The sequence below is a fragment of the Oncorhynchus gorbuscha genome, linkage group LG19, assembly GCF_021184085.1.
Source record: "Oncorhynchus gorbuscha isolate QuinsamMale2020 ecotype Even-year linkage group LG19, OgorEven_v1.0, whole genome shotgun sequence".
Classification (NCBI taxonomy): Eukaryota; Metazoa; Chordata; class Actinopteri; order Salmoniformes; family Salmonidae; genus Oncorhynchus; species Oncorhynchus gorbuscha.
Window position 1 is genome coordinate 21508507 of NC_060191.1, and position 23384 is coordinate 21531890.

At 41.9% G+C, this 23384-nt stretch overlaps 1 protein-coding gene and 1 long non-coding RNA gene across 3 annotated transcripts in view; one reads left to right on the top strand and one right to left on the bottom strand.

The window, feature by feature from the left end:
* LOC124005794 (zinc finger protein 385D-like) overlaps positions 1–23384 on the bottom strand; it is a 47594-nt gene that overhangs the window by 18815 nt on the left and 5395 nt on the right. Inside the window, exons 2-3 of one of the 2 annotated variants that reach the window (XM_046315345.1) lie at positions 20086–20231; positions 1476–1583 (exon numbers count right to left, since the gene is read on the bottom strand). In XM_046315345.1, coding sequence (XP_046171301.1) covers positions 1476–1583; positions 20086–20231 — 254 coding nt within the window. The remainder of the gene's footprint in view (positions 1–1475; positions 1584–20085; positions 20232–23384) is intronic. The other variant, XM_046315346.1, reaches the window with a different exon arrangement.
* LOC124005795 lies at positions 13578–14613 on the top strand. Its single transcript, XR_006833688.1, has 3 exons — positions 13578–13685; positions 13798–14357; positions 14507–14613. It is a non-coding gene; the product is annotated as an uncharacterized LOC124005795 (long non-coding RNA).

Consider the following 23384-nt stretch of genomic DNA (forward strand, 5'->3'; position numbering starts at 1 on the left):
CAGTTTTAGAGCTGGGACGGCTTCATCTGCAATACTGCTTCCATCCATATTCACTTTGGTAGATGGAGACGCCCATAAATATGCATCCATCGATCCAGGGCAGCAAGTTGAAGAAGAGAAGCAGATACTTCAGGCCCTTTTTATAGACTGACATTGTCTGTCAACAGCCAAGCAAGAGACCAGTGTGAAGTTCTCCACAGTGTGAGACTGGTTTGGTGGTAGTGAGTGTGTTTGTGGCTTGTGTTTTACCGGTCACCAATCAGAACATCAGTAGTTCTCTCCTCAGGTTGAAATGTGAGGAGACATCCTCCTCTAAAGAATGACTCAAGGTAAAAAAAATTGTTATACTGTTTCAGCAAGATATTTGAGAGCGGTGTCAGCTTATTGAAGCAAATTTTTACTTAGCGCAGAGGAAAACTGGGTGGGAAAATCCCAATTATATGGTACAATGGAAAGACCGCTTTAATTCAATCATATTGTATCTATTTTAGTTTTTTTCACCACTCAAAAGTTCAGGTATTCCGTTCTTCACCAAAGTAAGCTAAGCTACACACACCATCCACCACCCAAACAACCTCCAAGTCCACCAGGTTTCTCCATCCAATTTAAACTCCTATATAGTCAATCTGCAAAGATGATAAAGTATTTTTGATGCCCAAGTGACATCAAACTGAAATGTATTCTCCCTATCTCGGCACCACAGAGATTTGATAGGTAAACACCATCTTTATCTGTTTGCTCAGGAGTTGTGATTGATGGCTGGGAAGGATGATGATTATCCTGAGCTAGACCTCAATGCTGAAGAAATAATAACCGTCGCATTGAGTAATCACTAGCACATTGGGGCCCTGAATAGATAGCTAGCTTCCTTAGAGGAGGAAGTATGACGATGCTATTTTGTAATGCTACTGAATTAACTACCCTTGGCTCAAAAACGTGTTTTCAATTGTAGGAAAATGCGTATTGATGGTAAGAATAAGGAAATTGTACATTCAGCTTCCAAGCATTTTAGTAATGAGGGTTATATCAGAACGACTTTGTTTATTATTAAACACAACTGCTGTAATGTATTGCAAGATAACAGTTGCATACTCCAACTTTAAAGCCGTTACAAGAAAGTTGCCCTAGATTACAGAGATGGCATGTTGTGCTGGATATATTATTCAGGACACATCCCCATTTGAGACGAGTGACATCATGTGCTATTTCACAACTGACTTAAGGATGCAATGTGTCCTCTTTTATAACAAATTACATATACTTTTCAAGATTCATGAGCCCATTATGTCTTATGTTTCGAGCAAGACTTTGCTTGAAGTGTGACCTCATCCACAGCTTCTGCGATCCTGTAAATATGGGTCGAACATGTAGGAGTGGACCGTCGTGCTTTGTTATTCAGGTCAGTACGACTCAACACAGCGCAGGATTCATCGAGGGCATTTGGTACCCCGTGTGATCTCCAGAAGCTCCCTCACCTGTGAGTTGAATCTCAGTTGGCACACGCTGCACGAGACGTGTCTTCTCTTCGTCAGGGGAGGAACTCCAAACGTGTGATGCATAACAGCCTTCTGAACTGGGTCCATCTGGGGGGGGGGAGTATAGAATATAAGTGAGATACAGTGTTAGAGCGGACCTCTAAATCAACCACCTTACATCCCTTGGTGTGGTGGAAAGAGGAAATGATTTGCTTTAGAGCAGGGTTCCCTAACTTGCGGCAGGTGATTTATTTGTATTGTTATTTATTTTTATATTGCTGGACACAAGAGACTGTAAAAACACCAGCAAATCAGCTACAAGTGATTTTAATTTTGGAAATCTGTTCCATAGTAGAGAGATAATATGTGATCGTATGTTTGAAATTATTCTGTTTTAGTCAAATATTATATATGTTTGGGCTTCTTGCGGTCAATTTGCAGTCTGTAATTATGTTCCGGCCCCCTGACCATCCGCTCAAGAAAAGATTGGCCCGCGGCTGAATATAGTTGATGAGCCCTGCTTTTGAGCTTCTTCGGGGGGTTAGACATTTAATATTAGCTACTGCAGCTGTCTTCCAACTTAGACACAGACATATTGCACATTAATCTTAGTCAGTAGACACAATAAAATGTAATTGTTCACTCTCTCTTTGGTCTTTCATTGTTCAAATCAAGTTCAATAGTCATCAGCCAACAATGCATGATCAATTCAAATAACGTCGTGCTGTACCCCAAAACAAAAGTCTATCGACCAAATTCTGTAAGTTTAGGGCAGGAAGAAGGTGTAAAAGATACTTCTGTAGAAGCATTTGCTTCCTTTATCATGTGTTGCTGCACCCTCTTCCTCTCTGTTTGATATTGTTTGCACCTCAATCTGTCTAATGACCGAGTTTAAAGGAGTGAACAGCCATCTAACAGAGAAAAGTTCCATTGTTAGACCTGGATTAGGGGAGCAACCTGCTGTTGGCTTTCTATACCAAATACATTAAATACTTCATACATATTTTTTTAATGTGCATTAGATCAGTAAACTCAAATTAATTGGGTAAAATTGGATTGAAATCTTGAATTTTGAATTAAAATGACAGTAATCAGGCGGGGTAGCAATGGCTTTGAATATGTCCGTGTAAAAAAAAAAGAGGTTAGATATACACTACCGTTCACAAGTTTGGGGTCACTTAGAAATGTCCTTGTTTTTGAAAGAAAAGCAATTTTTTTTTGTCCATTAAAATAACATCAAATTTATCAAAAATACAGTGTAGACATTGTTAATGTTGGCTAATTGATCATTAGAAAACCCTTTTGCAATTATGTTAGCACAGCTGAAAACTATTGTTCTGATTAAAGAAGCAATAAAACTGGCCTTCTTTAGACTAGTTGAGTATCTGGAGCATCAGCATTTATGGGTTCGATTACAGGCTCAAAATGGCCAGAAACAAAGAACTTTCTTCTGAAACTCGTCAATCGAGAAATTGCCAAGAAACTAAAGATCTCGTACAACGCTGTGTACTACTCCCTTCACAGAACAGAGCAAAATGGCTCTAACCAGAATAGAAAAAGGAGTGGGAGGCCCCAGTGCACAACTGAGCAAGAGCACAAGTACATTAGAGTGTCTAGTTTGAGAAACAGACGCCTCACAAATCCTCAACTGGCAGCTTCATTAAATAGTACCCGCAAAACACCAGTCTCAATGTCAACAGTGAAGAGGCGACTCCGGGATGCTGGCCTTCTATGCAGAGTTGCAAAGACAAAGCCATATCACAGACTGGCCAATAAATAGAAAAGATTAAGATGGGCAAAAGAACACAGACACTGGACAAAGGAACTACATTTGGATTAGCTAACAGAATGTGCCATTGGAACACAGGAGTGATGATTGCTGATAATGGGCCTCTGTACGCCAATGTTGATATCGTTTCCAGCTACAATAGTCATTTACAACATTAACAATATCTACACTGTATTTCTGATCAATTTGATGGACAAAAACATTGCTTTTCTTTCAAAAACAAGCACATTTCTCAGTGACCTCAAACTTTTGAACAGTAGTGTATATAGATGGGTTAGATGACAATGTCACAAAGCGATGCACGAGCGTCCACAGCAGAAGTCTGTGTGTTGTTTTGATTCCGGACCATCAAATCGCTATAGCAACAATGACAAGAAGCTGCCATGTGGGGAATCATAGGTGGATCGTTTCATCTTGTTCTTGATAACTTGGTTTTGAGGTGTTTTTGACTCTTGCCACGTCTATGCTAATGTGACATTTGCTAGCTAGCTAACCAACTACAGTAACAATGTATTTGAGAGACAATAAGTGCTCATTGTGCTAATGTATTTATGTTTCCAATAAAGATTTGGAGAGGAAATGACATGTCAACAATCCTTTGATTTTAAGCCGACTCTGCCTGTTGTGCTCCACAGTTAAGCACGCATCGGTTTATTGCTAAATAACCCACCTGTCCATAGATCTAGATCTATAGGGCTATAACTATACTGTTAAAAGGGAACATTCTACAAGAACATAACTGGATTAACACAATCATAAAATGTCGACACAAGTTTGTGAGTAGTGCTATACTGTGGGCGAATTGACGAAACGTGTGTTACGCAACATTCTTCCATTGTAAATCTCACCCAGGTTTTGGAGAGAGGATGACATGAATCTGGCACAGGTCCCTGGCAGGGAGAGCTTCAGTACCGATACATTAGCTACAGCCTGCTGGGAAATAGGCTAATATGGAGGGCTGGAAACGTATCGAGTGTGAGAAACATCTGTGCCACGGAAAAAAGGATGACCTTCGACTTAAAACACGCACTGGGCTCGAGTGTCAGAAATACCATCACAATCAGTGTCAAATTAATGTTGGGACAGGGCTATGTAGACTTAGAATAATAAACACACAATACACCAAAGTTACTAGGGAAGCACTTCACACAAGTAACCTTGGTGTGTTTCGGTGTATATTCAGTGTGTGTTCACATAGCCTCATCACATAACGTTCACAGAACTCTCTTCTAGATCTACTGTAAGAAATCTGTCCATTACACAGTCCTCCACCACAAAGCTGCGGTCTAAGGCCCCGTACACACTCCAGTTGTACAACTGATGTACAACGTATTTGACACAATGGTGATACAACCTGATAGAGCTTGTCTGCAAAACATTTTTTTTTGCGGTATCTCTACAGCACTTGTGTAATTATTTTGGAAAAACTCTGTTGTATCACAACCGTTTAAACAAATGTGTTGTAAATCAGTTCACACTTGAGTGTGAACAGGGCCTTAGCCAGCACAGCTGCATTCCAAGCGACACATTATGCCTCCACCATACTCTCCCATCAGCCACCCACTGCGCCACATACGCCACAGAGAACCTCCTGCTGGGAGCCGGCTTCAATTGAGATATCTCCCCATCCACACTCACATCTTTATGCTAAGTCACACGCCTGTTATCAAAGCCCGCGTACATGTAGTTTTCCCTATTTTATTCTCTCTGTCCATGCGAGTGTCTCCTTTCATTCATGTGTCCTCTGTGATTCATGCTGATGTGCTGGGGAGATGTCAGGGGACCATGACGATAGAGAAATTACCAGGCCGTTTAATGGATACTGTCCGACAGCAGACAGCAGCATGTCTGTCGGACAGCTCAGTGCGTTGGCTGTGAGACCGGTTCACTCAGAGCAGGAGATAAGACGCAGTGGCAGTGTGTGTGTGGGTGACGTTCCCTTCCTAACTGTGATAAATTTGGCAAACAAAACACTGAGCACTATGTTTGTTCATTTATCAACATTATATTTTCTATATGCCCATATATCACTGAATAAAACATTAGGTCAAATGAATCCATAGATCAGCCTTTTTGCATATTGTCATAATTATTTTCAAAATAATAGTATTTTGTGTTCTTATACATTTAGTAAAATACTGTGGCCATACTTATGCTTTATGTGTCCTCGTAGTCCACTGTTTAGGATTACACCACTGCAGTAATGTGACGGCATCAGAGAGAGAGAGAGAGAATGAGAATGAGAGAGAGAGGGAGAATGAGAATGAGAGAGAGAGGGAGAATGACTGGTCAACAAACTGAGCCAGCCCCAACCGTGAGGTCTGAATGTTCCATTCACGGCCGCCAGGCACGCTTACCATTAACTAAAGTGGGATGAATGACCTGTCAAAAGTAATCCTCCGTCCTATGCGTTTCCCAATTACCTCGCTGCCTAGGCCAGTCAGTTAGTTATCATCAGCCATGCCGCTATAGATTGTTGCCACACCAAAACATTTGCAAGTCAAATGCGGGGGAAGCTCATAACTTATGAGAAACAACAAGCTTCCCAGGTGTTAATAAAAACGCACACCCTTATCACATGAGAGGAAGTTGAGAGGGGAAGAGAGGAAGCAATGAGGTCTAGGGGGTGAAGAGAAGAGAGTCTGCTGTAAACTGAGCGCACAGACTAGTGGATTTATACCCTGAAGATGCTGAAAGACAAGAGGTAGAGAAAGATCAATCCATTTTCCCCCACTGGCTTAGTACAACTGTTAAACTTTGAGTACTTTTTCGTAATCATGTACTGTGAGAAGTGAATATGTTTGGTGTAGTATGGATTTGTTTGCAACAGGAGGAGAGATAGGGAGAAGAGAGAGAGAGAGAGATGAGAAGGAATTTCCCCATAGTGTACTTGAGTGGGATAGGAACACGGGATGGGAACATTCACAGTGACCGTGAGTAGAATGAAACTCATAGAATCTTGATTCAATTTAATATTCTAATAGCAATATTATTCCATTAGTGCAGATCAATTTGATCTTCTTCAAAGTGTTAACTTGGCTCAAAAAGCCCCAGGGAACAGTCTGTTTTCTTTCTGTTGTTGCACTTGTTTATCTCTCCTCCTTAGAGTTGAAGCATCTCAAATTGAAAATGATTCAAGTGTGTTTCTTCATCATGTGTGGAGGGAAATAGGTCTAGTGGATCTCAGTGGAATTTGTGTGTGTGTGTGTGTCTATCATTACTATGCAAAGGGGCAGTAGCACTGTTGAGCTCTTCAATTGGGCTTCTTATTCAATATGCCGCACAGAAGGCTGGGGTGGGGGGTTCATTATGCATATTGCTCCTGTGCATATTACTGCTTTTTAAGTGGTTTTAAGAGGTTTTGGATTCTATAAAAGGATGTACATTTTATGCTGTTGTTCCGCTTGATACAGGCACTTACTGTCAGTAACACTAAATAAGAGTGTTATATGATTCAAATGTAAGTAGAGAGCGAGAGAAAGAGAGAGAGAGAGAGAGAGAGAGAGAGAGAGAGAGAGAGAGAGAGAGAGAGAGAGAGAGAGAGAGAGAGAGAGAGAGAGAGAGAGAGAGAGAGAGAGAGAGAGAGAGAGAACCTGAATGGACTACTTTTGATGAACACAGAGCAAGCATAATGATAATTCTCTCTCTCCCTCTCTATTTCTCCAATCTCTCCTTATAACCCATCCTTTCTCTCTCTGCTCGTTTTCTCCGTTGCGCCTCTCGTTCCACGTATCTATACCTCGGCTTTCTGCTTCTTGTCTCAGATTGTATTTTCTCCAGAAGGAGCGGTACTTTAGCACTTTCCCATCGGTCTTCACCGCTGACCCCTCTCACCGCCATCAAGATCCGTCAGGATGAAATATTCAACTAGGGTGTCTCCTCTGCTCCCCAGAGCCACCTGGCTGTCTCACACTATCCCTCGACCTGCTCAGATGAAAATATAACACCTTAACCCCTTAACCCCTGCCCCACCCACCCCTTGCCTCAGAACAAAGCACATCTGAGCTCCATCAAATTGTCTTTATCCATAGACCTGTCACGCATGACATGATATAAAAGCCCTAACTAACACCTAAAACAAATCAACTTAATTCAATGCATCTACAGCAATACAATATCTTCCCAGGTCTTGAGCCAAACTCACCACAATAAAAAAGTGATTTCATCTTTTCTTATATTCATCACAATTCATTGGTGTACCATAGATCAAGTTGATGTGGTTCGGTAGTGTTTTGCTCATTTCCTTCATAACCCAATTTCTATTCTATCAATCTATCAAACCTCTCTGGCAACACCCCGCTGGATCGAGGGGAGTTATTCTCTCGTGACATGGCTCAATGAAATCTAAGATGAAACAATTTATCTTCTCATAATATTCTCCATGAATATCAAACAAGGCCAATATTCACGATGAAAGAAATGTAATGAAAGAAAAACCTACATTGCATTTGAATTCCTCTTTTCCAAATCAATGCCTTGAAATAGAGAAATGCATGGCTTACCAGCAAACACAGAATATAATAATGGTGAACACTTTAATATCAATGATTTCAAGGGTTTTACACACACGCCTACACTGCTTGAACCAGGGCCAGCCCTTGGTATACTGTAAGCTATGTAGGTGGTCACCTAAGCAATGGTTTTCCAAACTTGGTCCTGGGGCCCGTCTGGATGCACGTTTTGGTTTTTGCCCTAGTAAGTTTGCTGACGACACAACAGTGGTAGGCCTGATCACCAACAACGAGGAAACGGCCTCCTCTAGGGAGGAGGTCAGAGAACTGGCCATGTGGTGCCAGGACAACAACCTCTGCCTCAATGTGAGCAAGACTAAGGAGCTGATCATGGATTACATTGACGGGGCTGTAGTGGAGCGTGTTGATAGTTTCAAGTTCCTTGGTGTCCACATCACCAACAAACCATCATGGTCCAAACATATCAAGACAGTCGTGAAGAGGGCACGACAAAACCTTTTCCCCCTCAGGAGACTGAAAAGATTTGGCATGGGTCCCCAGATCCTCAAAAGGTTCTACAGCTGCACCATCGAGAGCATCCTGACCAGTTGTGTCACCGCCTGGTTTGGCAAATGCTCGGCATCTGACCGTAAGGCGCTACAGAGGGTAATGTGTAAGGCCCAGTACATCACTGGGGCCAAGCTCCCTGCCATCCTGTGTCAGAGGAAAGCCCATAAAATTGTCAAAGACTCCAGTCACCCAAGTTATAGACTGTTTTCTCTGCTACCACACGGCAACCGGTACCGGAGCGCCAAGTCTAGGACCAAAAGGCTCCTCAACAGCTTCTACCCCCAAGCCATAAGACTGCTGAACAATTAATGAAATCGCCACCGGACAATTTACATTGACCCCCCCCCCCCCCTCTTTTGTACATTGCTGCTACTCACTGCTGTTTGTTACCTATGCATAATCACTTCACCCCCACCTACATGTACAGATGACCTCAACTAGCCTGTACCCCCTGCACACTGACTCGGTACTAGGGCCCCCTGTATATAGCCTTGTTATTGTTATTCTTATTGTGTTTCTTTTTATTTTAGCCTACTTGGTAAATATTGTCTTATTCTGCACTGTTGGTTAAGGGCTTGCATTTCATAAGCATTTCACGGTAAAGTCTACACTTGTTGTATTCGGCGCATGTGACAAAGTTTGACTTGACTAGTACTATACATCTAATTCAAATAATCCAAGCTTGATGATGAGTTGGTTATTTTAATCAGCCACCCATACGTAGAATGTATGCACACATGACTGTAAGTCGCTTTGGATAAAAGCGTCTGCTAGGACAGGACAAAAAGTCGCTTTGGACCTATTTTTTTTTTTTTTTTTTTTTTAACGTGCACCCAGACGGGGCCCCAGGACCGATTTTGGAAAACTCTTTCCTAGGCCCCGACCAACATTTTCCAAAGGTTTTTTTTTTTGAGAACTTACTGTTGAGAATAGTTGAATACACCATTTCTACATTTGGTGGTGCAGCAGCAGTTTCCCTTTTCTTACTGACAGTCAAATCAAATCAAATGTATTGGTTACATACACATGGTTAGCAGATGTTGTAGTGAATGTAGCGAAATGCTTGTGATTCTAGTTCTGACAGTGCAGCAATATCTAACAGGTAATATCTAACAATTCCACAACAAAAACCGAATACACACACATCTAAGTAAGGAATGGAATAAGAATGTATAACTATATGGATGAGCAATGTCAGAGCGACATAAGTTAAGATGCAATAGAGAGTATAGAATACAGTATATACATATATGAGATGAGTAATGCAAGATATGTAAACATTATTAAAGTGGCATTATGAAAGTGACTAGTGTTCCATTTATTAAAGTGGCCAATGATTTCAAGTCTGTATATAAGCATCAGCCTCTCTGTGCTAGTAATGGCTGTTTAACAGTCTGATGGCCTTGAGACAGAGGCTGTTTTCAGTCTCTCGGTCCCAGCTTTGATGCACCTGTACTTGCCTTATGGATGATAACTGGGTGAACAGTCAGTGGCTCGGGTGGTTGTTGCCCTTGATGATCGTTTTGGCCTTCCTGAGACATTGGGTGCTATAGGTGTCCTGGAGGGCAGGTAGTTTGCCCCAGGTGATGCGTTGTGCAGACCGCACAACCCTCTGGAGAGCCCTGCGGTTGTGGGTGGTACAGTTGCCGTACCAGGCGGTGATACAACCCGACAGGACGGTCTCAATTCTGCATAAAAAGTTTGTGAGGGTTTTAGGCAACATGCCACATTTCTTCAGCCTCCTGAGCTTGAAGAGGCATTGTTGCGGGTGGACCGTTTCAGTTTGTTAGTGATGTGTATGCAGAGGAACTTAAAACGTTTCACTTTCTCCAATGCTGTTGTTGGGGGGTGCTCCCTCTGCTGTTTCCTGAAGTCAATGATCATCTCCTTTGTTTTGTTGACGTTGAGTGAGAGGTCATTTTCCTGACACGACACTCTCCGAGAGCCCTCATCTCCTCCCTGTAGGCTGTCTCATCGTTGTTGGTAATCAAGCCTACTACTGTTGTGTCATCTGCAAACTTGATGATTGAGTTGTGCATGGCCACACAGTCATGGTTGAACAGGGAGTACAGGAGGGGGCTGAGCACGCACCTTTGTGGGGCCCCAGTGTTGATGATCAGCGAAGTGGAGATGTTGTTTCCTACCTTCACCACCTGGGGGCGGCCCATCAGGAAGTCCAGGACCCAATTGCACAGGGGGGGTTTGAGACCCAGGGCCTCAAGCTTAATGATGAGAATGAAGGGTCCTATGGTGTGGAATGCTGAGCTGTAGTCAATGAACAGCATTCTTACATAGGTATTCCTCTTGTCCAGGTGGGATAGGGCAGTGTGCAGTGTGATGGTGATTACATCATCTGTGGACCTATTGGGGAGGTGTGCAAATTGAAGTGTCTCTAGAGTGACAGGTAAGGTGGAGATACTATGTTCCTTGACTAGTCTCTCAAAGAATTTCATGTTGACAGAAGTGAGTGCTACGGGGCGATAGTCATTTAGTTCAGTTACCCCTTTGCATTCTTGGGTACAGGAATAAACATGGCTATCTTGAAGCATGTGGGGACAGCAGACTGGGATAGGGAGCGATTGAATATGTCCGTAAACACACCAGCCAGCTGATCTGCGCATGCTCTGAGAATGTGACTAGGGATGCCGTCTGGAACGGCAGCCTTGCGAGGGTTAACACGTTTAAATGTTTTACTCACATCAGCCACGGAGAAGGAGAGCCCACAGTCCTTGGTAGCTGGCCGCATCAGTGGCACTGTGTTATCCTCAAAGCGGGCAAAGAACATGTTTAGCTTGTCTGGCAGCAAGACATCGTTGTCCGCGACGTGGCTGGTTTTCCTTTTGTAGTCCGTGATTGTCTGTAAACCCTGCCACTTACGTCTTGTGTCTGAGCCGTTGCATTGCGACTCCACTTTGTCTCGATATTGACATTTTGCCTGTTTGATTGCCTTGCGGAGGGAACGACTCCTCTGTTTGTCTTCTGCCTTATTCCCCGTCACCTTGCCATGGTTAAATACAGTGTTTCGTGCTTTCAGTTTTATGCGAATGCTGCAATCTATCCACCGTTTCTGGTTAGGGTAGGTTTGAATAGTCACAGTGGGTACAACATCTCCTATCCACTTCTTGATAAACTCAGTGACCATTTTGTTTGCCCATGTCAGCTAATATTTTTTAGATTGGTCAATTAGCTGGGAAGACTATCTAAATGTATAGTAATCCTGGCCAAATTACCAATTTACCTTTCCAACCAGGCAAAATACTATGAAGGCAGCACTGATCTCGACAAGAGAAGCACGTCTTGTAGGGGGCAGAGAAATTCACAATTTCATAATTCAGGGTAATGTTAAGCAGTTTACTTCTGTTAGATAACCATTTTTCAACAATCATGCTCCGTCTAGCTAGTTGGTCATCTACTGTACATGTTGACATACTCTATATGTCTGTCATATTGAGGTATCTAGCTATAATTAACCCGGATCAATCGAATAGATAGGTGTGAGCAATTATGATAATTCCAACTGCACTTAACTAGGTGTCTTTGCTAGACAGACATATAGAGTACATACATACATACATACATACATACATACATACATACATACATACATACATACATACATACATACATACATACATACATACATACATACATACATACAGACAGACAGACAGACAGACAGACAGACAGACAGACAGACAGACAGACAGACAGACAGACAGACAGACAGACAGACAGACAGACAGACAGACAGACAGACAGACAGACAGACAGACAGACAGACAGACAGACAGACAGACAGACAGACAGACAGACAGACAGACAGACAGACAGACAGACAGACAGACAGACAGACAGACAGACAGACAGACTGAGGGGGAAAGGATGAAAGTGAGAGAGGGAAAGAGAGTTGGGAAGAGAGTGGAAGACAGAGAGAGAAAGAGATGGAGAGAGAAACGGAGAAAGACAGCACTGCAAATGGACTTAGACATCACTATTTCAACAACTCTTCTCTTCCAACTTGTTAGGCAATCCCATGTACCTACGAGGGAAGGATGGCCAGCCACACAGGAGGGTGCTTTTTTTATTAAGGAGGCTGTGCTGACCGAAAGCATTTGGCCAATTCAGAATGAAGCGCATGATTGCCAAAATAAACCTACGCTTCTTCTGGCGTGGGCTTGTCAAGGATGTGGACAGCTTGGCAAGTGAAATAACCTTTTGTTTATCAATCACATTCTATTATATCTGAAATGATTAGGATTTCAATGAATGTCATATCAGAGAGCACACGGTGTTTCAATGTGACTTTGTGCTAAAAGGTCAGTACTTGTCTAGCCTGCCAGAAGTGAAGTTAGAGGGTGAAGACTGTTGCGCCAGAGTTGAAGCCCGTCAAAGTTGTTTCACCATGATCGGTAAGTGTAACAATACCATTTTTGCCCTGATAAGTTGTTTTGTAATGGTTGCTTTATTTATTATAGAATGTGTGTGTGTGTGTGCATGTGTGTTAGTATCCTTACAAATATGAAAATCTGCATAATGCATGACACAGATACGGGTAAGAATAAAGGCATCTTCTCTCTAACACTATAAATGTTAGGGGTGGACTTCATCGGACCCTTCACTAAATCCAGGAAAGGCAACCGCTAGTTTCTGACCAATCACTTTACCAAGTGGGTGGAAGCAACATCCATTAAGGTCAGTAAAGGAAGAGAATGTGCTTTAAATTCTCAATTCTCTTCTGTAACCTATTAAAAAGGGAGCTTGGAACCAAAAATGGATTTTTGTTTTGTATGATGCCAATCAAGGACAAGACTGGCGAGGCCACCTCCCAAGGTGATGGACATCTTCAACACCCACAGTTCTCCTGAGGCCATCTTGAGTCAAACAAGGTACGGATGTAATTGGTTATATTCTGTTTTTTATTTATTTGAATTTATGGTACATAAGACATATTTCAATATTTTACATTGTCAATAGATATCCTTTTCCTACCCACTCCTTCAGGTTTTGGATGAACGGACCAACCAGACCCTCAAGACTACCATGGGCAAGTCCCTGGACAGGTACCAGGAACGGTGAGAGGACAACCTAGTTCTCTTTGCACACAACAGCAGCGTCCAGGCCTCCACAGAGTACTCGCCGATCGCCTGATATGCAGACGGGAGCGGCAGCAGACTGAAGCAAACAATGCAAATGTACCTGTATATACAACAATTGCATATACTGCAGTCGTTCAAATGTGTGATTGACTTAGTGTTGTTTGCATATTGACATTTTTGTATAACGTCCTTTCAGATCACAGAAACCCCACCTGATGTGGTGGAAGTTGTCGAACCAGATCAGAAAGCTTTCGAGGACCACCTTCAGGCACGGGCTGAGAAGGATGTGGTGGTTTTTGACCAGGTAAAAATGATTGTCCCATGTTCATTTTTTTTCTGGCCCTCCAAGAGATATGGAAGAAATGTATTTGTAATAATATGAAATATAATTGCATTTATTTCTATTATCAATCAAGGTCGGACTGAACATCGACAAAGTGCAGGAGAATCAGAAGGAGAGCAACTGGAGGAGATTCAAGAAGGGGACATCCGGGTAAATGACTTGGTTTGGTAGAAGGACGAAAGGAAGGCGAGACCTGGGAAACCTCGCTGCTCTTTCGCTCCTAGCTGGGGTCACCATCTGTTAAGGTGAATATAAACATCTCAGATAATAACTATTTGCATTTGCACACAAAATAACCTGAAGTTGTAGTTTCCCCAACACTGTTTTTTATGTCTTCGTCTTCCTAGGGTTAACTCGGCGGAAGCCAGCAATCTGCTCCAGTTGGAGTGGATGGACGGTCGACCACTGAAAGCCCTGACGCCCTACACTTCGGCGAAGCCCATGAGACAAAACATGTTAAGCTTTGCTTGACATTTGAGAAAGCTTATAAAAATGTCACTCCTTAATTTACCTCTCCAAATGACTTTAGGGCAATCGATTATCAATACCCAGGAGGTATCTCAACCAACAGAGCCATTTAGTTTGTGTCAGTCTGATTCTCTGTGCTCTGAGTAGGCGGGGAACCAGCTTGAGGTAGGATATACCTTCAAAAAGGGTTCAAGATTACACATCTTCCATTTGTAACACTGCACTAATCCATGACATTAAATGTAACCTGTGTGTTTGCTTGTTTATGTCTCTGTCTCCTACTCTGTTCCCTTTACTCTGCTCCTGTTCTCCAGGACCTAGGGGTTCTGCCTAACAACCAGACGTAGATCCACCTGATATGCTTCATTATCTACCACTCTACACCTTTTCATTACATCTACAGCGACCGTTGTCATTACCTGCTAAGAAAGTTTTCTTGATCCATCATACTGGGCACATAATTTGTGAAATACACAGATTAACTCAAAACACTAGCACTGCAAACACTCAGTGCCTGGACTTTGTAGTCTCCCTCTTCAAGTCCCCCTTCTGAGACTGGATGCCTGTTGAGAACAAGTGACAGGCAGAACCTCCCACCCACACAGCACCCACCTCCTCTCTATTCCACACACCAGAATTCACTATTTCAGTCTATGACTGCCATGTGAGTGTTCCAAAAAAATGTGGTGAAAATAAATGAATGACAGCTGTACCCAAAAAATATCAGCATTTATATATTTAAATCTTAAAAATGGCCAGGTTGGTTTTCGCAGGTGTTTCACAAGGTGTTTGTTGTTATATCAAGGTGTCCCTTGATGGTATTTGTTAGTTCAACATGATTCATTGTTGTATCCTAGGACCTACAATAGCTACATATATATATTCAACCACAAGGGTGTACTAATTAACTATGCGAGATAGATGTATATCTATATTTTATCATAATAGAGGACTACTGAAATGATATTATTTCAGTGTGGATAAGGGACGGGCAGGTTCAAATGAAAACATGACAGCCAGACCAGCCAGTGTATGAATCAAACGGATTTGCATATGAATGGAGTGGAAATTAGCTGACTTTGTATCTGTAAGATAAGTAACTTTAATGTGTCAAGCAGATTACAAGATTTTTTTGCTATTTCAGAAACTTGGCAATGTTAAAGACATGGATTTCATGTTGAAATGTTAACAAGGTACACAAAAGTAGCTAGAAGTAATGTTTTCATCTTATTGGCTAAACAAAACAAGTTTAAACGGCGATTGTCTTGTGGAAATCAACTTTGTTTGTATAGCGTGCCGAAAATAAAGCCATTTAGGCTGTAATGATCTAAAAACAAAATGAAGCATTAGGTCATCATACCATTGATATAGCAACGGACGCTAATAGTTTATCGAATCCCATTGTGATGCAGGGGACGACGACACTTTTTTGTCTGGGGGACATTGTTTAGCATGACAGGCCCCAATTGATTTTGTTAGTCACTCTCACTCAGATATCATATCAACATGGCATAAGTCATGGTAAAATATGTAGAACTGCAGGAAATTATCTGTAAAACTGCACATTTTGTCCCTCCACCTGATGGCAAAACGAGTAGAATTGCATGAAATGTGCTATAATTGCAAAAACTTCTCTCAGCTCCATGGCAAAGGCCCCCAAAAGGTTAGGGCCGGCCCTGGCCCGAAGTGATATGATACTTTTAAAAAAAAGTGAATGCAAGGAATTATATCTTTTGAAGTTTGCAATATTACTGAGCTCTAGAAATGGTCGTCTGTGTACAAATCAGAGGATGTTTCAGGGGTCTCAGGTGGACAAGCGTGGAGGAAGACTTATATACATATCATAAACCTTTCACAAGCACAGCGGAAGGGAAGTATACATGTTCACAGAATCCCAGCTCAAAGTAGGGTGTGGCAAAACACCACAAAAGATCTTCTACGTTAGGAACGTTCAGCCCTCTAGCCGCTCTAGGCTAACAATCTAAACAATGATGTAGTCTTGAAAGTTTGTCAGTCTCGTAAATCCACAGAGTCAACCTTGTCTCGGTGCGAAGATCTTTCTTCCACTAAATCTTTCCCCGGGGACCGAACATGGCAAGTGTGCTTTTCATTAGGGAACAATCGGTGCTGCAGGTGCAAACTGCTAGGCTGACTCGCCAGCTGTTTCTGGTTTAGCAGTGAAACATGGAACCGTGCAGACCTGAACCTCACGCACACATCCCCACAATGGACAGATGCCTCTACCAGGGGTGTGAGAAAGAGCAGTTGGGTAATATACAGAAAACAGGTGAACATCTTCAAATTGCCAGATGAACAGTTTAAGGTTAATACATTGTCACTTTTTCTTATTAATCTTGGCCCACTTTGAGAGCAACTAATAATGCAACAGAATCATGTTTCCTTCTTATGAAAGATTTTAAACTCAAGGGTTCATTGGATGATCCAGTATAAATCAATCTGTATATCATAGACTTTGGGGCTACATAGACCCTTGAATGAACTGTAACACATCTAGTACAGTATGATTTATTGTCAACCTTTCACACAACATTTTACAACATATATAACTGTCCCATCTAAATCAATTTTGTAAATATTCTACTTTGGAGAGGGCTTACTGCAAATCTTGAGACGAGAGAAAGCACTACAAAATATACGTGCACAAGAATTGACAATACTTTGCCAGGCAAGCTGCTGGCACATAGCATCCCCATAAAAAATGGCTTTAGCTCCACAGTTTATCTCTGCATTCCTACTGAGAGAGCTCTGCAGGCCACTACCCAGGAGAGTGAAATGTTATCGTGGGAGAAACCATTAAGAGAGTGCTGGCCACGTAAAGCAACTGTTAGGGGAAGAGTTTAAAAAGTACAGAGTGCTAACTGATAGCAACCATTGCATTAATCATATAGTCTCTATTGCGTTTTTACATCAGGTGTAATTTGCAAGGGCGCACCACAAGGGTGGTCCTTATCCCCACTGTGTTCTCCTCTTTGGTGGTTCAGCTGCTATCCTTCTGGGAATACAATTTATAGAATCCATTAGCCGTTACGAGACTTGCGTAAATCAAATAAAAAATCTGCAAATAGTCTCTGGCCCTTTGTTCTTTTTTTCAAATCACGCAGCGCTCCTCCGTTATCATTTATCATCCAAAGGAAAAAACAGACAAAGCTGTATGCTTATACGCAAGTGCATTTGAAACCTACATTTCCATTACTGGTATTGATAGAATAACTGACTTTTAGAGGGGGGGGGTTGAAATGGGTTGTGATGCTTGAGGGACTCCGGGCTGAAACCCATGTGTCATTCTCAGTCCGGAACTACAAAGCAAATTTCCAGCGTACAGACCGGTGAGAAGGAATCAATAACTCACATTCCTGATTACTCTACAGAATGAAATAGAGTTTGTATTGTTTCTTGAAGACAAATGTAGGCCCCTAGAAAGATAAATGGTATTTTCAGGGTTGAAGAAAGCCTTCCTTAACTGGAAACTACTTTTCCCCCATTCACTCCTTTCATTACAGCCCCAAACCAACACCTGCCTGTGCTGAGTGTTGAGCTCTCATTCTTTTTATTTGGTTTGTTTCTGTTCCTTCACTCTGGTCATCTCAATATCACTACTGCAGAGTTGCTGTAATCTAAAGTTCGACACCTATTTCACGGTTGGTTTCACCTTAACCGTCAACGGCCTTCCTGCACTGTTGTTCCTTTGTCTACAAAAACTTTCTTTCTCATCCTGACAAATAAACCTAATGTTTTCTAGGAAATGTGAAGAGGAGATTCTACAAACAAATTCCTTCCAACATGAAATACTGCAGCATAATGCCCAGAATGTAATACGCAAAGAATTGCACAGCTTTTATAGAGCAAATGAGTAAAAAAAATGTTTATTACATTATATATTATATATACACATTACATAAGGACACATTTCTATTTTATAAGAAGTATCCCTCAGGAAGAAGGAATAGCAACCAAGGGGGAGTGCAACAAAACATTGAGAAAAGTTTCCTGCTATCCATTCTGGCGAAACATATCCAGTCACATTCTGTATTACAAAACATCATTGGCTGAGAGCTGCAAGGAGACTTGGAATCTATCTCATCAGATGCAGGTGTGGTCATGCAAGTAACTCCCCGGCTCTGGAAAGAAGGTGGGAAACGTGTCTGCAGAATATCACGCCAGAACTCTGACACTTTATTACACCGGAGTAGGTTAACGGAAAACTGTAGTCATCATCGTAGTCTATATAATTATTTTGTATATTGCGAATCAGAGTGCATAAATGTTTATTGTGCCTTAGAGGCGCATTAGCAAAACTGACCTCATATCTGATAGAACGGCGACCTTTCCAATAGCTCATGATGGTAAGAAGCTTTAGCTAAACCTTGTATGGTACATTTAATAATACCTAATACCTCTGTATCTACACTGGAAAATAATGCAGGATTACCACACATGTTATTGACCCACTTCATCAATCATTTGATGGAATTGATCCCTTCTTTCTGATGAAGGTTATTGACGGTTGAAACGTCACGCTTTGAACTCAAATTAAATCAACAAGGCATTGAGTTTCCAATTGAGTTTGAGTTTTCGAATTCAAAACATTGAATTGATCCCACTCACAACAATGCTGTGAAACCTCTTCACACAAAACAAACCATGGATCCTTTCAAATGGACACACACATAAAAAAAAAGCGCTCCATCCCACATGCAAGAAACAGACCTCACCACTTTGTTATGTCCCTGAAACCAAACCAATACAAAGATACGCAAGTGTAAGCAGCATAACCAAACATGGAACAATAACTCGCGCATAAACACTTTTATAGCACTGTTGATCGTTCCAACGCTAGCTTTTACAATCACGTTATTCATTCTGCCAGTGATTAAACGTCAAGGGCACAGAGAAAGGAGAGAGAGAGAGAGAGAGAGAGAGAGAGAGAGAGAGAGAGAGAGAGAGAGAGAGAGAGAGAGAGAGAGAGAGAGAGAGAGAGAGAGAGAGAGAGAGAGAGAGAGAGAGAATGTGAGAGAGAGAGAGATGGAGAGAGAGAGAAAATAGCGTATGGGAGAGGTAATTACCCCATGTTAATCCAGTATCAGCTTCCCGTGATTTGGAGGCTTCCCAAATCACGGAAAGTGAACTCATTATTTGCCGAAAGGTCTGTTAAATGCAGATTAGAAGGTGAGAAGAGGAATGGAGGCAAGACTTGAACTTTCTCATGAAATCCATTCCTGATACTATCTGGCTTTCAACTGGACTATCCAAGCCTTGTTCCGTGATGATGTCCCCACTTGTCTCCTGTGTTTTCCTGCAGCTGTGCTCCATATGTATGGTTCTGTTTGAAGCAGGCTTTAAATTGAGCTATCCCCTGTAATTCAAACGCAAAAAGCTCAAGCCGTAGACTTTTTATCTGTCACATGATTTTGCTGAATTCAAACCTGATGAGGCCACATACAGTATTTGCCTATCATTTATATCTGCGTACAAAGAAAACAGTGCAAGAGAATACAGTCAACTTCTACAATAAGTGCACATTGGATATGTGGGAAGTCTGTTCACGTGCAATGTATTTAACTTGTCCCAATTCCAATATATTCTTTTAAATGACCCCGGTTGACTGCCTGCTCTGGTTTAGTGCACACATTTACGACTGTCCTAAATCATTGTTTACATCAGCATCTGAAATGATTGGAAATGTATGGTCAAATGTTTGAAAGAGGCTCACACTTCAACAGACAAATCACATGCCCTCTGACATGAATGGCATCATACGAAATCGAAACCATTACACCAACGATATCAGATACCATACTTTATGACCTTAGCCAGACCTAACCAGGATTGTAAATGCCCTGAGCTGACCCTTATCACATGACCCGGGACTTACCGTGCCGAAGCCGGGGAAAAGGCTGACTGCTGAGGCCGTATCCAGGGGAAACGGGAGCTGGAACTGCTTCATGCCCAGAGACTGCTGGATGGTGGGCAGAGCAGGACGTATCAGCGTCGGCAGGAGGCCATTTTGACATGCATTACCTGTAGAGGAGAAGAAAGAGAATATGTCATGTTAGATGGTCTGTGCTGTGGTGGTTCTCGGTTAAAAAGGATTATGATATTATGAGCAAACTGTAAAACGTCTCATAGACCAAACCACCAGAAAAAGTCTGATTCAAATGAGATGAAATATGAGGGCACTTGTATCTGGGGGGCTCCCGGGTGTATTTTGGCCCAGCGGTCTAAGGCACTGCATCTTAGTGCAAGAGGCGTCACTACAGTCCCTGGTTCGAATCCAGGCTGTATCACATCTGGCCATAATTGGGAGTCCCACAGGGTGCTGCACAGTTGTCCGGGGTTTGGCTGGGGTAAGCAGTCAATTTAAATAAGAATTTGTTCTTAACTGACTTGGCTAGTTATATAAAGGTTTTAAAAATCTGATATTGTTCTGCCTTCCCTGACTATGATGACCTCTCTGCTAATGAAAACAAGGCCTCTAGACTGAGTCTGAACAAGTTGTAGATAAATTAAGACAATTGAGACATAGCCTACGGAGACAAATACAGTATGATGTTAATTGGATCATGGGAATGCCATGTCAGTGTTAGCCAGTTGTATTTGACTATTTAACCATCCTTCTCATAAGCACTGTTTAAAGCTGCAATCAATATATGTAACTTTTTGGGTGACCCGACCAAATTCACATAGAAATGTAAGTTATAAATCTGTCATTCTTATTGAAACCAAGCCTAAAAAGTGGCAGATATGTTCCGTGTGCTATTTCTATGATTTCTAAGATTTGTTTTTGCATCTTCTACTTTCGGTTTTGTACACCAGCTTCAAACAGATGAAAATACTATATTTTCGGGCATTGAAACTATATTTCACAGCGGTTAAGATGGTACACTAATTCTCTCCACTATAGTTCCTTGTTTTGTCAGATAAACTGAAATTAGGCAAACTTTCAGAATTTTAGCAACCAGGAAATAGTGGAGAGATTTCTACATAGTGCATCTTTAAGACAGAAATGTCCTAATGCTGAAACCATCCTCTAAATTACAAATGTGAAATGAGGGAACCATGCCAGACAGACCCATAAACTAAGAAGATTCAATAGCAAGGGGTGCAAAACTCCCTGGAAAAACCGATGTAAATAATTGTATTGTCATCTACATAAGACGAGCCAGAGCGGGCTTTATAAGCCAACAATTACAACCAGCAGAGCCTTTCTTCAACACCGGAGGATTAGATAGCAGCTTTCCAAAACATTAGGAATTAAAGAAAGCCATTCCGTACCCATTAATTAGAACCAGGGATGACTTGTATAACACAGCACATTTAACAACACGACGAACTCGGAGCCAGCATGACTAAAAGCGCAGATACCATATCAAAACACCGGCTTGAGGCAAATAAAAACTATGTTTGCCATATCAAGTCCCCAGGCGATGGTAAGGCTGAATAAAAAGAAGCAGTTGTAAAAAAGAAAGAGGGAGGGAGAGAGAGGGAGGGAAACCAAACGTCTTTTTTTCCCTCCGCTCGAAGGAGGACTGCCATCTGTTGGAAAGCAGCAAATGCTGATGCTCATGTGGAGACACGTCCCAGTTCTCCTTTAACAAAGCATGTCCTTCTGCAGCCATCATCCCTGCAGGATCCTCCGCTGACATGTTGCCTGACGTCACCCTGGAAACACGCTGCCGACAAGCCAGATTGCCGACCAGAAATGCAACGTGCAGTCAAAACAGCCAATTCAAACAACCAGAACTGTACTCTGGTTGAGGGGTGAGGAGTGAGCTACAGTATCCATTGGGTGTTTTTTCAAATATAAACGTGTCCATAGAAAAAAAGAGGGAATGTATCTGGTTGTGATGGAATTGTTATACGGTACATGTTTGCACCAGAAGGCACATAGAAGTCCGGCATCTCAGCTCTACTGAATTACAAAAAGCGAACGAAATACATACAGTTGAAGTCGGAAGTTTACATACACTTAGGTTGGAGTCATTAAAACTCGTTTTTCAACCACTCCACAAATTTCTTGTTAACAAACTATAGTTTTGTCAAGTCAGTTAGGACATCTACTTTTTGCGTGAATCAAGTAATTTTTCCAACAATTGTTTACAGACAGATTATTTCACTTATAATTCACTGTATCACAATTCCAGTGGGTCAGACGTTTACACTAAGTTGGCTGTGCCTTTAAACAGCTTGGAAAATTCCAGAAAATGATGTTATGGCTTTAGAAGCTAATTCACATAATTTGAGTAAATTGGAGGTGTACCTGTGGATGTATTTCAAGGCCTACCTTCAAACACAGTGCCTCTTTGCTTGACATCATAGGAAAATAAAAATAAATCAGCCAAGACCTCAGAAAAAAACATTGTAGACCTCCACAAGTCTGGTTCATCCTTGGGAGCAATTTCCAAACGCCTGAAGGTACCACGTTCATCTGTACAAACAATAGTACACAAGTATAAACACCATGGGACCATGCAGCTGACATACCGCTCAGGAAGGAGACGCGTTCTGTCTTCTAGAGATGAACATACTTTGGTGCGAAAAGAGCAAATCAATCTCAGGACAACAGCAAAGGATGTTGTGAAGATGCTGGAGGAAACAGGTACAACAATTTCAATATCCACAGTAAAACGAGTCATATATCAACATAACTTGAAAGGACGCTCAGCAAGGACGAAACCACTGCTCCAAAACTGCCATAAAAAAAAACAGACTACAGTTTGCAACTGCACATGGGGACAAATGATCATACTTTTTGGATAAATGTCCTCTGGTCTGATGAAACAAAAATAGAACTGTTTGGCCATAATGACCATCGTTATGTTTGGAGGAAAGAAGGGGAGGCTTGCATGCCGAACAACACCATCCCAACCGTGAAGCATGGGGGTGTTGTGGGGTGCTTTGCTGCAGGAGGGACTGGTGCACTTCACAAAATAGATAATGAGGGAGGAAAATTACATGGATATATTGAAGCAACATTAGTCAGGAAGTTAAAGCTTGGTTGCAAATTGGTCTTCCAAATGGACAATGACCCCAAGCATACTTCCAAAGTTGTGGCAAAATGGCTTAAGGACAACAATGTCAAGGTAATGGAGTGGCCATCACAAAGTCCTGACCTCAATCCTATAGAACATTTGTGGGCAGAACTGAAAAAGCGTGTGTGAGCAAGGAGGCCTA